The sequence below is a fragment of the Neopelma chrysocephalum genome, unplaced genomic scaffold, assembly GCF_003984885.1.
Source record: "Neopelma chrysocephalum unplaced genomic scaffold, ASM398488v2 Primary Assembly neopelma1_91, whole genome shotgun sequence".
NCBI classification, from domain to species: Eukaryota; Metazoa; Chordata; class Aves; order Passeriformes; family Pipridae; genus Neopelma; species Neopelma chrysocephalum.
Genome location: NW_020897753.1, coordinates 1466359 through 1476545, shown reverse-complemented (window position 1 = coordinate 1476545; position 10187 = coordinate 1466359). Strand labels below are relative to the sequence as shown.

At 44.0% G+C, this 10187-nt stretch overlaps 1 protein-coding gene and 1 long non-coding RNA gene across 4 annotated transcripts in view; one reads left to right on the top strand and one right to left on the bottom strand.

Annotated features, from left to right (window-relative positions):
• Nucleotides 1-2335: 2335 nt before the first annotated feature.
• On the bottom strand, nt 2336-8448 carry LOC113972369. The gene is made up of 2 exons (XR_003535873.1): nt 7298-8448; nt 2336-6490 (listed from the first exon to the last, which is right to left on the bottom strand). It is a non-coding gene; the product is annotated as an uncharacterized LOC113972369 (long non-coding RNA).
• A 463-nt stretch (nt 8449-8911) lies between these two features.
• Nucleotides 8912-10187, top strand: part of MACROD2 (MACRO domain containing 2) — an 844666-nt gene continuing 843390 nt past the window's right edge. The window contains exon 1 of one of the 3 annotated variants that reach the window (XM_027693439.1): nt 8912-9122. In XM_027693439.1, coding sequence (XP_027549240.1) covers nt 9077-9122 — 46 coding nt within the window. In that variant the 5' untranslated portion in view covers nt 8912-9076. The remainder of the gene's footprint in view (nt 9123-10187) is intronic. The other 2 variants (XM_027693438.1, XM_027693440.1) reach the window with 2 other exon arrangements.

Genomic DNA, 10187 nt, shown 5'->3' with positions numbered 1-10187 from the left:
GTGCAACACAGTATGTGACTGTGTTGGAGGGACTAAACCTTCATCCTGATAAATTATACAATTATGTTTTGAAATGCATTTACTTGTTTTGAAACATTATTTCTCTGTGGTTTTAAAAAAAAATGTTTTCTGCTTCTGAAAATAAACAAGTGACTGGTAACAGGGTTCATTTTTTATAAAACTGTTTTGTTTCTATTCAAACAGAATGTATTTGGGAGACAAATTTTCTTAATTTGCTAACTAATGATGTCATTCTTTTTTTTTTTTTAGAGATAATTCCAACACCTTAATAACCCTGTAGGATACTTATTAAAATATAAGAGATTAAATTGTAATGAGCTACACTACAGCCCACTTCTTGAAAGAGCTCCCAGGAAGGGATTGCTACAGGGAAAAAGAATAAATTCATTTTCCAACCTATAACAAAAGGCAGCATAGAGTACACAGCGCAGAGCTGTAACATCTACATGAATAACCATAAATTAAGTGGCGTTTTAGCCAGCCAGTTATCCCTCAGACTGCTATGCATGAGCAGGCAGAAAGTCTTCATTTTCCATGGAATGGGTGATTTGGAGACTTTGCTATATATCAGCTTTAACTGTACTACTTCTTGTACATGGATTTGAACTCATTGTCTTAAAGGACATTTTGTATCCACAATAAATAATTCACTCTCAGTCAAAATAAGAAGAATTTTGCAGGGAGTTCAATATGAGCAGAATAGAGCTTCTAATACAATTACTGGCCACCTTGAGAGGGGGAATAAAAACAAACCTGGTTCCTACAGGTCAAGAATTACTTTTGGATTATGGATGACTAATAAAAAGATTTACACAAAGATTTACTCTTTCTGATTTGGGCACATTAAGAAAAGCTATTAACATACTAGCAACTAAAAACACTGTAATGAAGTAAAGCATTAAAGCTAATGGTGATGAATACTATAAAAAAATGAAAGTCAGAATTAAAACATCTTGTAAGAATTGTGATGTAAAACTCCTGCTTTTTTTGTGCATCATATACTATGTCACTGCTACAGTAACATACTATTTACAAAGCAATTAATTCCAATTGATGGGGAGGACATTTTAATTACCAGCATAAAGGCTGAGTATTATTATATATAAAACCATAAAATTATTTTTAATTTTATCTCCTATAGAACCTGAACTCCCAAATTTTGAACTAATTTTTGCCAAGTGATACAACATAATTAAACTGAAAACAGTACACAGAATGTTACGATACCCAGGTGATCAAAGGTAAAGCAGTTCTTTCTATCCCAGTACTGTTCTCCCCTCACACCAAACAAATAATTTAGAACAACTTAGTTGAGAGGAAAGTAGTGAGGTGGATACAGCATGTATTGCATTAAGATGAAAGAAAAAGATAAGGAAAATGTAAATATGATTGTGCAGTGCTGGAAGCATTACAAGAAAAGGAGCAGGAGCATGTGTTGTATTTACAGGGGATAAATGTGCTACTAATGGAAAGAAGAGCAATAAACAACATGAAATGTTAGGTGAGGCAAATAAAATGCAAGAGAAGACAATAGAGTGAAGTAAAATCACCTGGAAAATCACCTGGAAAATAACCATGCCATTGCTTCAGCAAAGTTAAGAGACATCCTCCACCTCAGACCTTTTTTTGGTTGGACTCCAAACAAGTGTAAAGATACAGTTCTTTGCCTAAAAGCCATGGAATCCCACCATGAGATCTGAGGCAACAGGGAGCAGAATGTAGTGCAAGGAAGGTACAGAGTGCGGGGATACCCTTGTTCAGCTTTAGGAATTGTGGTACATCAGTAGATTGAAATGAAATTCCTTGGACTATTTCTTTAAAGCTTAATTCTAGATGAAAGTGTAAGAAGGGTGGTGATAAACTTCAGCAAATCCAGCAGAGGCTGGGACAGGTTCCCTGGCGAGGCTGTGGAGGTGTTCAGCCCCTGCTTTGGACTAGAGATGTCTCGTGGGCCCTCGAGCCACAGTGAGGGATTCCTTCATAAAGCCAAACCAATCAAAATAACTGAATAAAGGAGAGAGATGGAAAAGCAGGCTTGGAAAATTAATTCAGTTATTTCTTGTTATGTATAAACTAAACATATGTTTTGTAGTGGTATAATTCCACTGATTTTGGTGATGCATGATACCTGTTCAAACAAAAATAGTAAGATGTATAACGTTTACATTCAAAATAGCCTCGCTTGTCATCAATGACTGTTTTGTACCAGCTTTCACTGTATGTGATTCTAAAAATTCGACTTGTCTTTCCAATTCTTACACCATTTATCTACTCTCTCTACTCAGTCTTTCAACTCTCAAGCATATCTCTTGGCTTTTTTTTTTTTCCTGTCTGGCTACAAAGTTGTTGTGAAGACAAAACAGAATAACGACAGTGGATGTCCCCTCTGGTGAGATCTAGATTTCCTCAGTGCAGAATGTCTGACCTTCTTTCATTCTTGACACTTGAAAGCTTTCTTTATTAATGTCATTCCAGCCTAATTTTATACAGTCAGCATGTTAGATGTCTTGTAAAAGTACTCCCATCTTTTATTGTTTTTAGCAATCAATTAATTCCCAGCCTGACTAGTCCCAGTTGCTCAGCACTGTACTGGGGATTTGGCACAGCGTGTTGGAATAAATCTCTCGCCTTCTGCCCCTTGCAGTCTCAAAATACAAATCCAAGCATAAATGTAGATGTGTGCAGGGATGAGGGAAGAACCAAAACAAGAAAATGCATCTGTTTGCCTCTTTTTATGGTCAGCCCGCTTGAACCTTTCCAATGCCAGGTTTTTGTTTCCCTGGAAAGAAAAGAAGCAATCATTTAAGGAATTTTATAATTAGGAAATATTTTTACTACTACTGCATTTTTGCTACTATACCATGCTTTGCTCTGCTTGATGTGATCACATTTAATTATCTTCTGTCCTTGCAAAGCCACTTGATGATGTGACTCTGCTGCTGCTGAGAAGGTTGTGCAGAGCCCACTGAGGTCAAGTTCCCATCGGTCACCGAGTATGTCACTGTTACTTTTATGTACTTCAAGCTTGAGCACAGGGTTAAGTCCTGCTTTTTTCTTTTTTTTTTTTTTAACTCTGTTCCTCTGTATTGAGGTCACTTTGACTGTTTCATTCTGTTTGTGCTCTCAATCTCTAATTTTTGCCGAGGACACTGTAAGCTGAGCAGGAATTCCACATTTTCAAGTGCCATACCGAGAAGTAATTTCCTACTTAAAAGTTTTCCACTCTATCAAGTGCTTTGTGGAATACATCTTAGTTCATTCTCATACAGAACAACTGAGACTAAAAGGGATGGCTTCTGTTTCCAGCAGCCACTGGCAGAGGCCTGAAAGGCTTTGTGTGAACCCCACAATCACATCTATAAACACCTGAGGTGTGGCAAACTCCTGGGCACCTGGGACCAGGGAGCCAGTGTGGCATTCCACTCCCTTCTCCACTGAGTCATCTCCAAGGTGGGACACTTGTCTTTTCTCCCTCTTTTCCTCTCTGAGCCAGGAATAGTTCCAGGAGCAGAAGAGAGTTTCAGTCTGGATCAACTGCTGGTTTTTTTAGCTGCTATTTTTATCTCTTCCATATGATGCTGATCCCAGAGAAGAGCCTAAGTTGAACATTCCTATCTTTTTTTCTGTGTCTTCTGCCGCACAGAAAAATTCAGGTCTGTGGGTTCTTCTGGAAACTCTGAAAAGCTCTCTCTCCTTTGCCTTTGCAAACATGGATTTTGACCACAGTAACCACTGCAGTAATTAAAACAAGCATCAGCCTCACAACAGGTACATAATAACATGTAATACTTCTGAACTGTAATTAAGTTTTGGGAAGATGCTCCACTCATTTACATCACCAGACTGAACTGTATTAGGATACCACTATGCTGGAACAGTGTTTTCCAAAATAGTTGACTTAAAATAGGTCTGACTTCAAAGGATCTACAGATTTCTCTTCTAAAAGTTTGCGATGCTCTAACAAAAATAAGACAAGTCTATATCAAAATATTAGAAAATAAGTCTCAATTATCATGAGTCAATAATGTGTATCCATCAGATAATTTGAATAATTGTATCAAATTATTTGTTTTATGTGTTTAATATATTATTTATTTACTATAAAAAAATGACTGTATCTAGATACAAGTATAACCTTAGTGGTTAAACTGAAACACTGTGCATCTGATAACTCATGAAATAGCAGAATCATAGAATCATATCAACAAACATAGCAGCAGTACAGAAACATTGATTCTTCCCTTTGTTTGAATAGTTTATCACATTACTTGATGGACCAAAAGGTATTTCCCTGACAAAATGGATTAAAATCATAAAGCTGTAAGTAACAGGAGTATATTGCCTTTCATCCTCCTCTCCACTCACGCAGTTGGACAAATGGGGCTTGCAGTGACTTGTTTCCTCTTTAGTGCGTTTGCCCGAGGCAACAAACACAAGAAATTGCAGGTAACAGTTTATCAAATGCTTGTAGTCAGTTGACTCCCTCTCCCCCTGTCACTCAGCATCATTTTATTAGCAGAGCCTTGACCCAGGTGTGCCAGGAGCTTGGAAGTTCAGAAGGTGGGATGCAGCTGTCACATGAAAGATGGATGATGTGCATTTTATGTTTTCAATGTGCATTAGAGTATCCGAGAGCGAGCCTGCTAATAAAAGGTGACATCTCACCAAAGATACTGTGGAAGCCTTGGGAGAAGAACTGGGAGCAGTTTCAGCATGTGATAGGAATGGACAGGAGGAGAGACTCCATGGTTCCTGTACAGGGGCTGTAGGTTGGCTTTTTAATTTCCTGCAGTGGAAACGCGCATGGCACAGGGCTTATCAAAATCAACAGGACTGTCCATAGCACACAGTTTGCTACATGGGCAAGGTTTGAGAGAATAATGGCAGTTTAAATACATTTTTATAAATATAAATAATTTTTAAACCTGTTTTAAATTATTATGTTGCTCTGTTATTGTTGTAATAAATCAATTTAGTTTAATGGCTACAGAAATTATACATTTAAAAACGTACCATCACATGCACGAGGAAGGAAGTTTCTCTTAACATGTAAAACTGTCCATAATGTTTTTGGTCTTTTTTTTTAGTGAGATAGAAATTGAGGAAATAATCTAAATATAGATTTGCATTTAAAATTAAAATGCAATTAAAGTTTGCATTTAAATTATCAATAAAATTTATATTTATAATATGAAAATTGAAAATATTTAAACGCTTTTAAGACATCTTAATTTCATCTTTACCTTTTTCACTGTATTCAAGGAATAATTGAATAAACAGTGTAAATAACAACTAACAGGTAAATAATGAGAAGAGCTGCTTGCTGTCATTTTCATATAAATGTTATTCTTATTAAATATCAAGGCTTTTCTCACAAAATTGCTCCATTTTGCTGTTTGTCGTCCACAAATGCTGGCCCTGACCCTGCACCGTGTTGTGGTTGTGAAGGTGGCACCAGTTTGCCACCTCCAAGTGCTCTTTCCTCTTTGGCACAGAATTTTTCCAATGTTTTTAAGACAATCAAGACCTGGAACCACTGACTTCCATGCCCATCCTCTCCGTTTCTCCAGCAACTGACATTTTGCTCCTTTCCTTAAGATCTGTGTCTCAGACCAGCTCTCTCCTCCCTCTCTCCTGGTGTCCATGTATCCCACACCACAGCTGATCCCCATGGAGCCGCTGCTCGCCCTGTGGCCACCACGTCCCTCCTCCAGGGCCTTGGATCCGCTCAGCTTTGCTCTGCTGTGGGCAGGATCTGCAGTGCCACTGCCTTTATTTTGGTCAGGATGGTTGATAGCTGTGGAAATGCTCCACATAGCTGCCTTAATGCTGGTTTGGTTGGATGATCCAGCAGTTTGGATCAAGCCTCCAGCTCTCCTTTGGTACATTTATTCACTTCTATAGCGTAGTATTTGCTCTCATATTAATTTACATTTCCTATTATATCTCTAATGGGAACTCTTGAACCAGTCATTACTTTATCCATATGTTAAATGTTCATTTTACAACTATTAGTATTCTGCCAGAGTATGTATCTCTTAAATGCTTGGACATTTCCCAGTTCTCCTGTCTTTCTCTGTACAATGTCCCCAGTGTGTTCAGTAGTCCTTGGATGGGCTAAATAAACCCAGCTCATTAGACAAACACAAACTTCCTGCTGGTCCCATTTTCATGCTCATTGTTTCAACAGAACATTTTTAAGCCCTTCTGAGCATTGCTTTAGCCCACCACGTGTACAGCTTTCTCAGAAAATAATCTCCTAGTTTTTGCAGCCTGATTGCTCTTCATCCAAGTACTGAAATGCTGCTTTTTAGGTAAATCTTCCCACCACACGTGATGCTGCTGATCATTTTTTCTGGCTTCAGGCCTCCAGAATCAACAAGTGTAAGAAGTGAAGGACAGGTCGTCCTCATATCAGTCAGTACCATGATTTCTTACTGCTTCAGTGGGATCAATCTATCCCCAGCATCTGAGGTAAAAAAATATAAAATGCATCAATAATTTTCTTGCTGGAAGCTGTAACATTTGAACATTTCTGGTTTTATGTCGAATAAAGTTTTATTCCTGCCTTTTATATTGTCTTCCATTTTGATGCTGGTGTAAACATCAGGCTTCATATTTTTTTTTCCCCTTTATATATGTACATACTTTCTTTAGATACTTTCCAAAATTATGGCTCTTGTAGCTGCTTTTACAAATGAACCTGCAGAATGTGTGCAGATGGCCTCCACAGGAAGAGTTAAGTTCTCTCTCTCTCCCCTTCTAGTCCAATAAACATTGATTTATAGAATGTGGAACAGATCCCACAGGACACTAGAATATTCAGTAGCTTGGTAAATATGCAATGATCTAGGATATGCATTCAAATATTTGTTCCACACCATGGAAGCAAGCATGATTTAAACTATGTTTTGGTTTTTTTTTTTAACCTGTTGGCTCTTCTCTCATTTTTATTATCAAGATGAGAAAATTGTGCTTGGGCTACCAAAGCACATTACTTGGGCAAAGTGAAGAAATCGGGTAAAGATGGAAGATAACAACATCCCCTTGGGGATGATCTAATACTAGTGTTTAAATATGTTTTGTAAAGAGGACTCTTAGTCTTATTTGTTAAAAGATAAACTGAGTGATTCCTTGCATCAATGAGTGGGATAAGACTAATGATTTTACTGTAAGGAATTGTACCAAGATTAATGGTAATAGCAGAGATGCTAATGTCTTTGTTTAGCAGAAATTATGAGAAAAGAAGTCAAAATGTTGCTACGCTGTGCCTCACCTTTCTTTGATACAGGTGAAGCACAAGAGAGTATCACCAAAGTTAGTTCTTGAGCAGGTGCTGCACACCAGACACTCTCTGTATGATTTAGCTGAAATTCCATTTTCCATGCGAACAGAGGTGCACTCTCTGTGATTGACTTCAACCAGATCTCTCTCTCCCATCGCGGACTGTTCTGTCTCAGTGAAGGTCTGTTGGATCATGAGCCCCATGAGGCACTGAGGGCTGTGAGGTGTCCTTTGTCACCCCAGCCCCTCATCACTCCTGCTCCAAGTCAAGTACCTGCTGTGCTCCAGGGCCGAATCCATTCACCTGCACAGGGAAGGGCCTTTCCCTCCACAGGGATGCAACTGAAGCCAAGAGGATCTCTGCAGCTGCAGGGAAGCTTCCATATTTATTTATTTAGTCCATGGAAGTCTGTGTGAAGGAATAAATGACTCGGTTAGGAGAAGGGCAAGTGGCGCGGGGCTGAGATGCCTTCCCTGACCTTTGGTCCCAGGCAGACCTTGGCCTTTGCTGCAGCAGGGGTTGGTGGGAGGGGTAAGAGATCCCAGAGATCCCAGCGACTCACAGAATCAATGAGGTTGGAAGACCTCCAAAATCATCAAGTCCAACCTATGACCGAAAACCACCTTGACAATTAGACCATGGCTCTGAGTGCCAAGTCCAGTCTTTCCTTAAACACTTTCAGGGACCGTGAGTCCACCACCTCTCCGGGCAGCCCATTTCAATGTCTGATCACCCGACGTCCAACCTCAACCTTCCGTGGCACAGCTTGAGACTGTGCCCTCTCGTCCTGTCGCTGGTTGCCTGGGACAAGAGACCGACCCCCACCTGGCTACATCCTCCAGTCAGGGAGTCGTAGAGAGCAATAAGGTCACCCCTGAGGGGGATTAAACACCCCCAGCTCCCTCAGCCGCTCCTCATCGGACTTGTTCTCCAGCCCCTTCACCGGCTCCGCTGCCCTTCTCAGGACACACAGTTGTGTCTCTGGACACACCCGCGGAGCCGCCCGCTCCCGGTAACTTCAGCCCGGCGGCTCCAGCACCTGCGTTTGAACCGGCCGGGGCTGCTGTTCCCTGCGTCCCGGAGGCTCCGGGGCCGCAAGGGCGCGGGGGGATCCTCGGGACTGCGCTGGCGGGCGGGCGGGTCGGGCCGTGCGGGGCAGGTCCCGTCGGGTCCCTGCAGGTGCCGCCGCCGTCGCTCGGCAACAGCCCCGCGGTGCCGGGCACGGCCGGAGCCGCCGCAACCCGGAAGCAGAGGGGCGGAGGGGGCGGGCGGGGGGCGGCGGCGGGGCGGGACGGGGCTGCCCGCCCGCTTCTTCTATCCCTCCCTCCCACCCCGCGGGGACAGCAAGCCCCGCGCAGAGCTGTCGCACCAAGCACCTACCGCGCTGTGGTCCCCCTCCCCACCACCACCACAACACCTCCTTTCTCCCCCGTCCAAATCCTCCGGACCCGGCGCCGCCGCGCTGAGGCTCCTCCTGGCCGGTGCGGGAGGAGGAGGCGGCGGCGGCTGCTGAGCGGCGTGTGCCGGAGCCAACGGGCGGCGGGGAGCGGGGCGGGCGCTGCGGGGGTGTCGGGGTAGAGTGAGGCGTGACCCGGCTGACGGGCACCGTGCGGCGGGCGCGGAGCCGGAGTCGGACCCGGCGGGAGCGGCGGCACCAGCGGCGGCGCGGGGCGTCGGTATCGCTCGGCTCTGGCTCTGGCGCGGCGTCTCCTCCACCCCCTCGTGAGCCTGGGGAACCTGCAGCTCAAAGCCGCCGCCAGCCACACCACCATGTACCCCGGCAACAAGCGGAAAAAGCTCTGGCGGGAGGAGAAAGGTATTATCGCCCTTCCCGGTGCCGGGCCCGCTTCTCCCGCCTTTAACCCCACGCTGAGCCGGGAAGGAGGGGCGGTCCCGGCGCCCTCGGAGCCGCCGCCTCGCCGCGGGGTGTCCGGCAGCGCTTCCCGCGGCTGAGGGCACGGGGGGGGGGGTGTCAGTGCTCTCCGCCCTTGTCCTGGGGTCTCCTGGCTGAAACACCCCAAAATTGCGCACCCCGCCGGCCTCACGGCAGCCCGAGTGTGCGGGAATTGGGGGTGTTCCCCCCAGCTCGGTGGGACCCGTGAGGAGCGGAGCCCCGGGGCTGAGGGGAGCGAGGGCGGGCGGGCGGTAAACAGCCCCTCTCCTGAGGGCTTCCCGCCCCCGAGTCACCTTGCGGGAGCGTTCCAGGCCGGAAAGTTGGGCACATGCCCTCAAAACGTGCCTTTCCTCCTTCTAACGCGTTCTTTTTCCGAGGCAGAATGTGGTTTATCTGAATTGCTGGTGTCCTGTGCTTCAGTTCAGCTTCTAGTGTCTGTCATCCGGGGTGAAGTGTTTGGGGTATGAGGCTGTCAAAGCACAACCCTCTTCCCCGATTCCAGCTATTTACTCCTTTTATATTTTTTAAGGACCTCCACGCGTGTATTCTCAGTTTAAAAATCCCCGAAGTCAAACTCCAAAGCATGAACACTGTGGGTCAAGTGTTTGATGCAGACCTCGCTGTTTTGGTACTTTATATCAATCCTGTGGAGAGCAACGTAGAAATTAAGAAAAAAAAATCACCCAGTGGAAGTGTGATATTTATATCTGCTAGGAGGAAAGCTTCTTGCCTGGTGTGTTTACAAATAGTGTAGTAATACACGAGAAGAGGATGAAAAAAATACCAGAGGTTCATATTTTAAGTTCTCTTTCTTTTCTTCCGTCACCCCTGTGACTCTGTGTGTGTTTCAAGCTAAGAAGGCAGAAGACCAGTGCAATGGATAGGATTCATCCTTCTTGTCTGTGGCGGAAATCAAGTCTACATTCGTAAGGAAAAATTGTTAAAACAAAAATGAACTGATCTCTCTGCAGGTTAACTGCTCCTGTC